Source organism: Cibotium barometz, chromosome 31 (genome assembly GCF_041138505.1).
Source record: "Cibotium barometz isolate CiBa-2024 chromosome 31, ASM4113850v1, whole genome shotgun sequence".
NCBI classification, from domain to species: domain Eukaryota; kingdom Viridiplantae; phylum Streptophyta; class Polypodiopsida; order Cyatheales; family Cibotiaceae; genus Cibotium; species Cibotium barometz.
In genome coordinates, this window is record NC_141076.1 from 12,160,493 (window position 1) to 12,175,194 (window position 14,702).

The 14,702-nt window shown below is 38.6% G+C and overlaps 1 protein-coding gene across 1 annotated transcript; it reads right to left on the bottom strand.

The window, feature by feature from the left end:
* Window positions 1-11,443: 11,443 nt before the first annotated feature.
* LOC147620524 (receptor protein kinase WSS1-like) lies at window positions 11,444-12,136 on the bottom strand. The gene is made up of 4 exons (XM_086825423.1): window positions 11,966-12,136; window positions 11,803-11,874; window positions 11,659-11,727; window positions 11,444-11,564 (listed from the first exon to the last, which is right to left on the bottom strand). The coding sequence occupies exons 1-4, from the start codon at window positions 11,986-11,988 to the stop codon at window positions 11,492-11,494; spliced, it is 237 nt and encodes a 78-aa protein (XP_086681549.1). The 5' UTR covers window positions 11,989-12,136; the 3' UTR covers window positions 11,444-11,491.
* Window positions 12,137-14,702: the final 2,566 nt, after the last annotated feature.

Consider the following 14,702-nt stretch of genomic DNA (forward strand, 5'->3'; position numbering starts at 1 on the left):
TCTTTATTTCATAGTCTATGATTGAGTTCTTGATGTGATGTGAAAGATCCCTGCCCCTTCTGCACAACAAATTTGGGGGTGCTAGCATAGCGGAAGTAGCACTTCTTGTGCAGGAGCGCAGAGCCTCTCACTTGGGGCCTCACCCTCATGGATATCTGGACAAGAGACTAATCCCTCGGTTCTTCCAAAACCGAACCCGGAAAAACTTCCCTCGCCCAGAAAGCATGGACGATTCCTCCAGGAAAATTTATTCTAAAGTAGTCAAGAGCCTTAACTAACCAAACTGATCTGACCAAACCTGTAAGTCACATGGGCAGATCAAGGAAGAGACTTGCACTTGGATCATAGAGACCAACATTTTTTTCCTCCTCAAGAGGCACAGCCATTGATTCTTTTCCATAGAACAAGGGTTATCCGAGATTTTACTTCAACTATCATAACATAACAGAATTGAGTCTCATTTTAGGGATCCATCAGACCAACCTAACCCCATTCAATCCCATGGGTTAGCCAACCATCCAACCACTATAGTGATAGGATCCATTTAGAAATTTGGTTATGTTTTGCTCTAGGTACCAGGAAAAAGAGTTCCCAGGCCCCCTAGTCGGTGCTTCAAGCAAACTTAAAGATAGACACACCACTTACACACCCAATATAAAATTGCCTATTTCACAGATTCAGATGTCTTTAAAACAATCCTTTAATGAAACCATAGTATCATTGATCATAATCCTCCAAAATATCTAGCTTGAATTCTAATTTCCAATCATTCCTTCATCGGTATAATTATGGCACCATTGGTAACCAAAACGCTCACCACCTATTCACTCAGGGGCATTTTCAATAGTTCCTAGCTCATAGTACCCGAAAATATAATCACATAAGAAAATCCATATGGACTCTCCATTGAAGATTTTCAACTCTTCATCTTATGTGAGCATTTACTCATTTTTGGATACCCAAAATATCTCATATTTTTGATATTACTCATAGTTTCTTACTAATAAACCTTGTACATATTCAACTCTTCATCTTATGTGAGTATTGAAGGGACTCCCCTTCCTTACATATGTGTCAAAATGAAATCATTATACCCAAATATCTCATACTATTAAAACTACTCATAGTTTCTTACTAATAAACTTTGTACATAGTCAACTCTTCATCTTATGTGAGCATTTACTCATTTTTGGGTATCTTCTTTTACAAAATTGGATTTATCTCCTTCCCACACATGGATCGATCCTATTGGCCTACAGGAACCTTAATTGGACCATAATCCAAAGATTTATGAAAATCTAGATCCTTAGACTAACGTTATTTATACCCATTTCCAATTAATTCCAATTGCACATTGGAAAGTTCTTTTTGAATTTCTGTTTCAGGGGAACTTATTTTAATAAGATGAGATAATTTTCTATCCAAAAATATTAAAACCGAATCCGTTGTGCGGTGGGGACAGGGATCCCACACTCGGGGCCTCGCCCACGAATATCCGGACAAGAGACTAATCCATCGGTTTTTCCAAAACCGAACCCGAAAAAACTTCCTTCACCCGGAAAGCACGGGGGCGATTCCACCAGGATAACTCTTTACTCTAACGTAGTCAAGACCATTACTGATCAAGCTGATCCACCAACTGCACCTATAAAGATACTCGGTCAGATCAAGGAAGAAACTTGCACTTGGATCATTGGGATCAACGCTTTTTTCTCCATTAAGAGGCACAGCCATTGATTCCTATCCATAGAACAATTACTATCCGGGATTTACTTTATGTATCGTAAACAGAAATTGAGTCTCGATTTACGGATCCATCAGTCCAGCCTAACCCCATCCAGTCCCATGGGTTAGCCAACCGCCCAACCAGTGTAGTGATGGGATCCAATTTAGAATTTGATTTTTTTTTGGTCCCGGGTACCAGGGAAAAGAGTTCCCAGGCCCCCTAGCCGGATGTTCATGCAAAAATAAAACTAGTCACACCACTTACATACCCAATATGAAATTGCCTTTTTTTAAAAAATAGATTCAACCAGTTTTAAAACAATCCTTTAATGAAACCATAGTATCACTGATCACAATCTTCCAATTTATCCGGTTGATTCTTAATTTCCCATCATTCTTTCATCAGAGTATCTATGGCATTATTGGCAACAAGAATGCTCACCACCTGTCCACTTAGGGGTCTTTTCAATAGTTCCTAGTCCATAATACTCTATAATAACTTATAAAAATCAAGATGGACTCTCATTGAAGATCAGCAAGATCAACCAACAGATCCATATAAAGAGCCATGGACTCATCCATTGAAGACCAGCAAGGTCAATCAACCAGATCCATGCACAGTTTCAGAAAACAACTCTTACTCCTTGTTCCAATATCTTCCTCGACGCACGTGTGGGTATCCTTGGCGACCCAGAGCTCGAGCACCGTATGGTCAGCACCCTCTAGGATCCTTCGCACGTGACCTAGCGCTTCACTCATAGGCCGCTTCCTTGGTCCCTCATCCACCGTACCGGAAGCTCACCATTTTAATCGAACCGAGGCTGGTCAAGACCTCGGCCGACTTTGCTACGCGAGACGTCCTCCATTGACTCTCCGTCAGCAGTTACAACTTTATCAGTTAGGTCTCCACGACCTTAATCACAAGACGGTCAAAATGCTTCCCCAGCATTCTTGACATAAAACAGCCATTTACAAACAGCATTTACAAACAGTTTACAAATACAGTTTCTATAGTAACTCTCATTTTTTCACATTAACTCAATCTACATGTACATTCACATCCATACATCTACATTTATATGCATACATTTACATCTACATGCATACATCCATATCCACATTCATACATCCACATCTACATGCTCATTCATGCATCCTCATCCAGACATCCACATCTACATGCACATTCACATCCATACATCCACATCTATATGCATACATCCACATCTCCATGCATACATCCACATCCACATTCACATTCACATCCATACATCTACATCTACATGCATACATCCACCTCCACATTCACATCCACATCTATACATCTACATCTACATTCCCATTCACATTCATACATCTACATCTACATGCATACATCCACATCTCCATGCATACATCCACATCCACATTCACATTCACATCCATACATCTACATCTACATGCATACATCCACCTCCACATTCACATCCACATCTATACATCTACATCTACATTCCCATTCACATCTATACATCTACATCTACATGCATACATCCACCTCCACATCTATACATCTACATCTACATGCATACATCCACCTCCACATTCATACATCCACATCCTCATCCACATCCTCATTCACATTCACATTCATACATCTACATCTACATGCATACATCCACCTCCACATTCACATCCACATCTATACATCTACATCTACATTCCCATTCACATCCATACATCTACATCTACATGCATACATCCACCTCCACCTCCACATTCACATCCACATCTATACATCTACATCTACATGCATACATCCACATCTCCATGCATACATCCACATCCTCATTCACATTCACATCCATACATCTACATCTACATGGATACATCCACCTCCACATTCACATCCACATCTGTACATCTACATCTACATTCCCATTCACATCCATACATCTACATCTACATGCATACATCCACCTCCACATTCACATCCACATCTATACATCTACATCTACATGCATACATCCACATCCCCATGCATACATCCACATCCACATTCACATTCACATCCATACATCTACATCTACATGCATACATCCACCTTCACATTCACATCCACATCTATACATCTACATCTACATGCATACATCCACATCTCCAAGATTACAATAAAATTCTTTTAATTAATCTAGGATGATAATTCCTAGAATATGGTAGGAAGTCCTCTTTTCATGCTTTGAATGAAATTATTTTATGTGTAATTTATATAAAAAATTTACCATAGCTCCGCTGCTATGACTGATAAATCTCAATTATCTTAAAAGATAAAGCTTATCATTAAGGGAATGATTAGAATGATCCCTAATTGGATCATTAATCCATAATGGATTGAATCATCAATATTCATGAAATACACAATCTAAAAGCATAGGGAAAGCCATTAATTTGGTCTTAAGCATATTTTAATCTTTGATTAAGGAAAAGCTTTATGAAAAGCTTCATTTGGATTGAGAATAGGTCATGAGTATGACCATTTCTTGAGTGAGAGAGAGATATTACATAAAAACCATTAGACCATTTCTTGAGTGAGAGAGAGATATTACATAAAAACCATTAGAATTAAGCATAAATGTAAATTTATGTAATTCTTTTCTATCATTCATTAATTATTTCAATAGCATTCAAAAACCATTCCAATTAAGCTTCTCAAGCTTGAGAGGGGTTGAGAAGAGAGAAACATTGAGAAATTATAGAAAAGATCAAAATTCAGCACTCACTTTACAAATTGCTTGATTCTTTGTTCATGGTAGAGGCCCCCAATCAATCAATTGGTTTAGTATGTTGATGGAGCCACCAATGGGGATTGAAGAAAGAGGGAAGCTCCAATTTCTTACAAATTGGAGAGAATTTTAGAGAATAGTAAATATCAGCATTATTTCAGCATAGTTCTAGAATAGTAAAATTCTCCTCCTCCTTTCAAAGGACTCATGTTCTATTTATAGGAGAGGGAGGCTCTAACCAAGGCTAACTGATTTCTAGAATTTTCCAAATTCAGTCTGGTTGAATTTCGACTAGATTTGGACCTAGTTTGGTTACTTTTTGATTCGGTTTGGTTCCGTTTTGATTTGGTTTGGTTCAAGAGAGAGGAGAGATAAAAATATCACAAGATTTTTGAGTTTAAAACTCATTCAAGCATGTGAAATATGCACCTCCTTTAATGGACTCCCCTTCCTTACATATGTGTCAAAATGGAATGATTATACCCAAAATATCTCATATTTTTAATATTGCTCATTTAGTATTCAAAAATGGGAATTGGGAGATTCCCAAATTCACTAATATGGTGTTCTTGTCCAACATGTGTATTTGCATAATGAGTTAAGGCTGGATGGTTGGCCACACGATCTTCCATGACATAGACCAAATTGTAAGCTTCTAATTCATTGTAGCTTCATTTTAAGCTCAACATAGCTTTTTTAATCAGATTGTTTGATTAATTTTTCAGACGTTTATCCTTTAACATATATTGAATGGCAACCGATGGAATCAATAATCAGCATCCTTGATATTATGCATGCATATATTGGAGAGCAACAATACAAAGGTCGCTCTCCAAGATCATTAACTAAGGGATCTCTGCCCAAATTCACAAGTCCAGAGTGGGAGTTACCAAGTGCAGTGATAAGTGAAAGTTTTCAAGCAAAACTTCTCCAGAAAGTGCAATGTAATCTCAAAAACCAAAGATCTCTACAAGACTCATTTGAGTAGCATTCGCAATCCGGTAACGGTATTTGTGGATTTGTTTGCACATGACTTTCCTTGCTCCTTGATTTCAATCCTTGAATTCTTTTATATCTGTAGGCAATTGGATTAATCTTTGGTGCCTCCTCATGTTCACGTTTAATGTAGTCGTAGTAACTTTTTCCCATCAGAAAATTTGTCAATCTAAACCTCCAAGCAGCATTTTTCTCATTACCATCTTAGTGAATATGAAACGGTAGCATTTCTTCTCACAGATTATCTACTTATTTATTTTTCCAATTTTTATGAAAATTAAACAGAGGATTAAGGAGAACCCTTATTTAATTATAAAGATTCTATATGCATCTAATTATGCATAAAATCTAATTCTGATGAAAGTCACACTGTGGAGCTACAACCGCCTACCAACTACAAAGGAGTGCAAAGTTTTATGGGTCATGTGGGTTATTACTGACGCTTCATCATATTTTATGTTGAGATAGCCAGACCCTTATACAAACTTCTAATCGTCTTTGAGTGGGGACCAAGGAGTGTCAAGGGGCTTATGATCCTCTAAAGCTGTAAGATTTCTCCCTCGAGCTTTTGAGGTGTACAGGTGTAAGAACCTCCCCTTCTGATCTTGTAATTATTCCCCCTTTTTGAAATAAAAGAAAGATTCTATTTTGCCCTGTTTTGATCTAGAGAGAGAAAATGTCTAGAGAGAGGTAATCCAAAATTGAGATATTTTTGGATATAAAAATCCTCCTCGTGTCTAAAACGATGAAACTTGGTATAGGGTCCAGGTGTGCTAGGAGTATTCACTTGAGGGGAACAAGTGAATAGGGTGTGTGCAGGAACAAGCTCTTAGCAAGAGGCTATAAAAGAGAATCTGTAAATGAGTGAGAAGCTGTGAAAAGGTGAGAAGTATCTCATGGGAGAGAATAAAGGATAGCACGAGAAGATTTAGGATGTGTGGAGATATTATAGGAAGAGGTGGAGAGAATCAAGGAGAGATCAGTGGGATTAGACGCTTGGATGTAAACTCTTGGATATTCTAGGAAGAGGTGGAGAGAATCAAGGAGAGATCAGTGGGATTAGACGCTTGGATGTAAACTCTATAAATTGAGAAATTGGCCTAATGAGAATTTGTTGGTTTTTTATTATGCATGCCTACATTAAGCTATCAATTAATTGCTCACTAATCACATCTTAATTATCCTAATCTCTTTGCTAATGATGTTGATTATTGCATTTGATCCACCATAGCTCATCACATTGCTACAAATTTAACATGGTATCAGAGCCTAGCTTAGAATCCATCACAATGTAATTATTTTATGTCAAAAAAACATTCGTATTTTATTGTCCTCTAGTAGTGGACATTACACTACACATAATCATTTAGTTAATTTAATCATCACAACTAATAGTAATCATAATAAAATATTCAGAAACTTAGATTTCATTGAACCATTAACATAACATTCATTTAGCTCATAAAAACGACTCTATTTTACAAGTAGACACAAATGAAATCTATCACATTCCATATTTCATATTCACACTATTCTCAGTGAAAAATTAACTTTCTCTATTCTAATCATATCCAAATTCTAGATGAAGTTGCCCAGGAGCCTAGTTGAATCATTTTTATTATTTGTGTATCTTTCTAGAAATAAGGTTTGCCTGGAAAGATCATTGCATGAGGTATGCCTAGGAGCCTCCTGGTTGGATATTTTTCCCGAAGGCTAGCTTGCCATAGAACCACCTGTTTTTTTTTTGGTGAAATTCACCGAGATGGTGAATTGATTATTAGTGGCCGACTTGTGGACGGGAAGCCAGGTCCTCCACACTCCACCAATAGCTTCCCACTATAACCTCCGACATCTCCGACTGCTCCAACTGTCGATGTGCTCCAATCGCTCAGACCATCGTGCCCTCTGACGGCTTCGACCATTGTTAGTTGGTGCACTGATTGTCGTCACCATCGGTGCCCTCCGACGGCTTCGACCGTTGTTAGTCATGCCCTCTGACGGCTTCGACCGTTGTTAGTTAGTGCACCTCTGATTGTCGTCACCATCGGTGCCCTCCGACGGCTTCGACATCTGTCACCGCCACTGGTGCACCTTCGACTGCCTTTACCTACCAATGCCCTTCAACATCTCTAACGTGCATGGCCAACTACGATCGCACTCATGGAGGCAACACCCCTCTCCCTTTCCCGAGGGATGGCAAGATCCTCTTGAGCACCATCTTCTTTTTCTCGATGGAAGATCTTCCCTCTACACTACAAGATAAGTGTTGGGACTTTCAGGAGGAGGACACCCAAGGAGGAGATAAGGGGCGCACTCTCTCGGTGTAGCAGGACATATGAGCTCTTGTAGGACATTCGTTGTAGCACATTCTCGAGTCACAGACTCTCTCTTGTATCATCGTCACTCTAGCACATTCGGTAGAGAGCACATTCTCTGATGTATGACATAGTCTGTTGGAGAACAGTCTTTCTTGTATCACTCTTGTCTATAGTTTGGTAAACAGTGTTATGCTCTTGTGGTGTTGGGTTTATCTCTCTGTGTGAGCGAGGTGAGTGAGTGGTCAGTGGTTGGTGGGTGTGGTGTGCATGAGAGGCCTGTTGTGTTTATCTCTCTATGTGAGCGAGGTGAGTGAGTGGTCAGTGGTCAGTGGTGAGTGAGTGGTCAGTTGTGGGTGTGGTGTGAGTGAGAGGCCTGCAGGGATACTACGGTGCTAGGTGCTGATCGGAGAGCATGGTAGAGAGTGTAGAGCATAAGTCTTGCATGTCTAGCCAGTGAAGCCGAGTCATCCTTGGCAGGTTTAGTTCCGAGAGAGGATCCACACTTCCTTTTCCCCAACCCTAGCGTTTGTGTCGGTAGTCCCCTTGAGTTCCTTAGCAAGGACCGACAGAGTCATCTATAATGAGGTACTTCCAAGAAGGTGAAGATGATGATAAGAAACGAACCATTAATGATGTAGATCTTGATGAAGTCCCAAATCCCTATGCTTGGTGTTGATGCACCTTATTATGTTGTTATCTCTTTTCTTTACTTATAAGGCATTACTCGTTTTTTGTATAATACGAGATGTACTTTGCAAAATCATTAAGTAATAAGATCCATATTTTAACCCAAACCTTGTGCGAAAAGGTTATCTTTATTTTCTCTATGCTTTAGCCTCAATCTTATGAAAATTTGTTGTCTTCACTTTCACTTGCACAAGAAAAACACCAGGGGACTCCCCTTGCATGCACTATAGTTTCTTCACTTTCACTTGCACACTTACACATGCAGAAGAAAAACACAAAGGGACTCCCCTTGCTTGCACTATAGTTTCTATAGTGCAAGCAAGGAGAGCCCCCTATTTTTGTTCTTAGCCTACCACAAGAGACTAGCTAGGTGGCAATTTTCGAAGCCTATGAAAATAACACTAAGTTTCATGGCTATACCTCCATTCTATTGTAGTGAAACCCATTAAAATACTATAAGTTTTATTTCTAGGCAATTCATCATACGATCACTACAAGATAATCAGGGTGTACCAGGACAATGTAACAACGATTTTGTAGCGAAATATCGATCGCCCCGTTGGAAATTTCATTAGTATGCAATGCCTCTACCAACATTTTTTTGGCACTAGATATCTTGTTGACAGGTTGAGATATGATAGATATACATCCTATCCCTATGCTTACATGGTTACAACAATACAAGAAATAGAATCACTTGTTTTGAGTAGGCACTTGGAAATAACAAATGGCAAGATGCCATGGATGAGAAGATGGTAGCATTAGATACAAATGTGACATATGAATTAGTACCTTTACATTTTGATAAGACATAAAAAATGGCAAGATGCCATGGATGAGAAGATGGTAGAATTAGATACAAATGTGACATATGAATTAGTACCTTTAGATTATGATAAGAACGTAATTGAATGTAAGTAGGTGTACAAGGTCAAGTATAACTCAGATGGATCTATCAACAGCGTAAAGTAAGACTGGCAAGGGTTATCCGCTGTAGACGTGGCATTGACTATAAGGAGACATTCATCCTAGTTTGCAAGAATGGCAACTTTGTGATAGCTACCATTGCTATGGCTGCAAGGAAGGGTTCATCTTTACATTAGATCCATGATGTAAAGAATATGTAATTCTTGCATGGTGAATTATAAGGAGATGTTTACATGATGTGAAGTCAATAGGTTATGTGAGCGATGCACATCCAAGTTTTTTGTACAGGTTACATAAAGCCTTATATGCCTTGAAGCAGGCACCCATAGCATGGCTAAACAAGATTGGGGACTATCTTGTTACCATTAGATTTGAGATATCCAATGTAAAATTTTAATTTTATGTAAAAAAGAAAGATAGAGGGATCATATTGTTAGTCATTTGTGTGAATGACTTGATTATCATTGATGATAATCAATGATACTCATCGTGAATGACTTGATTATCATTGATGATAGTGATGCTAATATATGGATGATGTCAAGATGCTTTTGAAATAGAAGTTTGAGATGAAAGATTTGGGTGAATTATTATTCACGATAGTGATGTTAATATATACACGATGTCAGGATGATGCTTTTGAAGTAGAAGTTTGAGATGAAAGATTTTCATGAGCTACATTATTTTCTTGATATAGAGGTGCAAGTTAGATATAACATGATGGAATTTTGTTGTTACAGAGGTAGCATGGCTTCAACATGTGTCCAACTATGGTATAATAGGATGTAAGACTATTTAAGTGCCATAAGAGCAAAACACTAAGCTTTTCACACATACAAGTGGGCTTTTAGATGTACATGCGTGTAGTGAGACTACATGAACTATATGACCATTAACTAGGGCAAATTTGGGCTACGTTGTTAGACTTGTGAGTTAGTTTATTTAGGCTTCTAGGAAGCCACACTTGGATGAGGCTAGATGGACTCTCATGTATATAAAATCCACTATTGATTATGGACTTTTCGATGAGATTGGTAGAGAGATACAACTGTATGGATATAGAGGTACTAATTGGGTAGGTAATGTCTCAAATAGGAGATCTACCAATGGGTTTATGTTTTATTTTAGAAGTGTTGCTCTGTGTTGGAGCAGAATCAACTGACATTTACCTTGTCGAGTATAGAGGCAAAGTGAAAACACAACATAATAAAACGAGCTAGATACACTAAATTAGATTGTGACCATTTCATTTTTTACGGAGTCCAAGCAAAAAAAGATAGCAAATCAGATGAACAAAAGGAATCATTATATTTCATAAGGTGAACAAAAAAATCTACATATGTAAGGAGTGTTGAATTGAAATGTGGAGAAGAGGGTAGTTTTTATTACATCTACGTTTATGGAAGTGATGAATTTAAGATGTAGAAATACAAAGAAAAACTTGAGTTTTTCTTAGACCATGTGATGAAATTCAGATGTAAAAATACAAAAATAAAGAGTTTTTCTTGGAACCGTGTGATGTATATACTTTGAAAATGCACTATTTGAATGGAAACTCTATAACTGTTAAGAGGAAGGCAAATAACTAAGCAAGGTGTATGTGAAAGGATTTTTAAAGTGTACCATGAGTCAATTAAAAAGATCCTTTCAGTTTTATGACCCTCCATGCTAAGATCAGAGCTGGTTAGTGGACTAGTCATACAACATGGGAGCTAGGTCAACTTTCTCATGTGTACAAAATATGTTTCTATTTGTGTGACGCGAAATGTAATGCCCCCTAATTTTTATTTTGCAGCCTTGGCATTGTTAGACCAATGACTTTTGCTTGTTGGAAGGGGCCATTTTGTTTATAATCTAATAGCGGGCTTAAAGACGGACATGTAAAAAAACATAAAACATGAAGCTTGATATTATGGAAGCTCGCATTTCACAAAGCTCGAATAACAACTTAATACTTCTTTGGTTTTTTTTAATTTAAGAATGATATAATCATCCATAGCCGTCTTGTCGCTAAGCCACGGGTGTACTACTAATCGCAAGTAGATCAATAGATAGAAAGGGGATTTGGAGTGTAACTTACGTGAATTTTATGGTGTTCTTCCAAAGGAATGAAGGTATACTCCCACATAGATCGTTGTTATCAAGATTCCTTGAAACAAAAGGCTATTTATTAGAAACAACTGGATTAGTTTTTTTTAATTTCTCAAAAACAAAGTAATGCATACCCCACTTTATTAACTCACAAGACTTGAAGTTCCGTCAATGAACTGAGATCAGGTATTGAACCACTCAGTGTGTTGTTCGATAGATCTCTGCGAGGAGATCATCTCATTGTGTGATACCACGAGGCGCTGAGAAAGACGCACCTGCAGACGCGATATGCTCACATTGTCTTGAGCTTCGATAGACTGCTGATAGATTGAGGTATGTTCCCGCTAAGGCCGAGACTCGCAAGATTTCTGAACAGTCATTAAACAGCAAAGCGAGTTCAATGGCTTAAGATAAATTTTATACCATTTTCAACTATAGACTGAAGCGATCTGATCTTACAACTGTGTAATGCGTGGTGTCATGTCGTTGCTGCACGTAATCCAGGTCCACCCGTAGCTCAGTGGTAGGCAGGGATCTCCATCTCCATATTTCGTCAAATTGAGATCCTTTTGAACGTTCTGAATTGCTGACGCTGCAGCCAATTCCAATTAATATAGCGATCTGTATGATAATTTCATAATAGTGTATTAATAATAATCTCTCAACTAGGTGACTGGGCTCGCTTCGCTAGGCTTAGATAGGTTGAACAGTGCCGCAAGGACGTGCCTTGCGGGTGTGCAGAGTCACACATTCCCAATAATAAGCAGACTCGACATGGAGTGTATGCCCACCGTGAAGAACAGCATGTTAAAGACACGAGGAGGTTGAGGGCAAACTTCCTGTCCCAAACGGGATACGAATCCAAAGCCGCCTAATTTGTCGAGGAGCCCATGAGCTGCTTGACCAGGTGTCCACCTATGGATGTGCACGACGACTGCCCGACACTCCTAAGTGTGGCCCTGCTAATTCGGGAGATGTGGCCAAAATCCTCAGAGGTGTGCCACAACTTGCATTGCAAACTGGCACACCTCTCCACTTGCATTGCAAACTGTCCTTAGGTGCGTGACCTACTAATAAGCTCTCAACAATGAGCGAGACTCATCCGTGAACTAAACATCATTGAACCAGAGTGCATGGTGGATTCAATAGCACTAGACCTCCCCATAAGCTCTCAACAATGAGCGAGACTCATCCACGAACTGATCAACATTGAACCAGACGATTGGATATCCCTTGAACTTGAGGAGATCTTGTAGTTTCGCTTGTACTGGTGCAAACAAACCGCTCAGGTACTAAGACCTCCTATAATCCCCTCCTAGGTGTGTCACATGTTCCCCTACTTGCATCGCAACTGTCCTCAAGTGTATGACCTCCTAATAAGCTCTCAACAACAATCAACGAGACTCATCAGTGAACTAATCATCATTGTACCGAATTGCATGCTAGATTCAATAGCACTAGATCTCATAAGCTCTCAACGATAAGCCATACTTCGCCATTGAACTAGACTACGTGCTGAATTAGACATGCCTTGAACTTGAGGAGTTTTGATGACAATCCTTCTTCTATTGGTGCAAACAAACTTCTAGGTACCAAGACCTCCTATAACCCCCCATCATCCACTACCTCACGTTCATCAACCTTGGCCCATCATACTCCACAAGGTTACCTGAAATGAAATAGTGGATGCATCCCCCAATGGCTTGGTAACTCTAGCTTGAAGCTAGATTTAAGGACTACATCACTAATGTAACAGACTGAATGGTCTCTCATATGAATATTGGTCCCAAGCCCAATGTACCATGCCCATGGGCAATATTAATCATAGTGTGAAAGGGGTGGTCATGTATATATATCAATATAGGCAATAATTATGGGTTAACCTTGATAATCATTTAATAATGACAAATACTTTTTTTTTACCCTAAACTTTTATTAATCTTTGTTAATCCATGTTTTCTTAGATTAATCTAGTTCAATGGCTAGTTTTTTCATTCATTGTGGTATCAAAGCCCTTGTTTATGTCTTTTTTTTCTATTTTCTACCAATTGTCTTTAATTTTCTATATTTTCTTGAGTTTGTTGATTTTCTTGATCAAGAAGATGGCTATGGTAAACCTGAATGGTAAAAGTGTCTTTTCTATGGTTCATTCCTAAGATTTATGGGCTTAGGGATTTTCTATGGTTCATTCCTAAGATTTATGGGCTTAGGGCTTTTCTATGGTTCATTCCTAAGATTTATGGGCTTAGGGCTTATTGGGGACCCAATTTTTGGGAAGCCGCACCAAATTTTAAAATTTAGGACCAAATTTGGAGGACATTTTCACTAATCATGATTAGTATTGCTAATCAAAATGTTTTTTCATTTTTCCCTCTTGGTGCTTGATTTTTGAGAGCTATGGAGCCTCCATCACAGACTGTCCTTGCCATAGCTTAGGCTTTTGCTAAGTCATTGCATGAGCTCCAAGATGAACTTCCTAATGGCCGGTTTGATGCGTGAATTCTAGCCGTGAGGCTACTGTTGCCTGCACCCTCATTTTGCTGTCTTGGAGCTCTTGACTCACAAGTAAGGCTTCTCTAATGATTGGAACACAATGTAAATGGAGTAATATCCTTGTTTCAAGCTCCAATGGTTGTAAATTACTACACAAATATGTCCATGAAGCCGTTTTCCACGGGAATTTTCTTCATCTCTTGGAGCTTGTGGCTAACATTGAAGCTTACATAAGCTTGGGAATGTTGGAGCTATATATAGCTAGCCCTAACTCACTCTAGGTCTTGCCTATATATATGTGACTTGTGACTAATATGATTCATTCTTGTGGAGCGTATGTGGTGTCTCTTGTCTTGTCTCTCTTCCTCTTTCAACATGGTATCAGAGTGATTCTAATCATAAGGAAAGCATCTACGTCTTCTTGTTGAATTTATGATTATGATTTCATGTCAAGATTGATCTTTGGTAACAGTTTTGTGTAGGGTTGATTGGTTCTTTGATTATATGTTGCCTACATGATTTTATAGCTCCACTTGTTGTAATTAGAATTTTTTCTTAATCGCATCCTTAAAACCAAAACCAATGCTGGTGAATCCTATCAAAACGGTTTGTCAATCGGAGTTCTGAGTCAAAAGTTAGGACAGTTTGCATCTAAAACAGTAAAACAGGTTCTTTGTGAGAGCAAATAGGTAGTTTTCTTCTG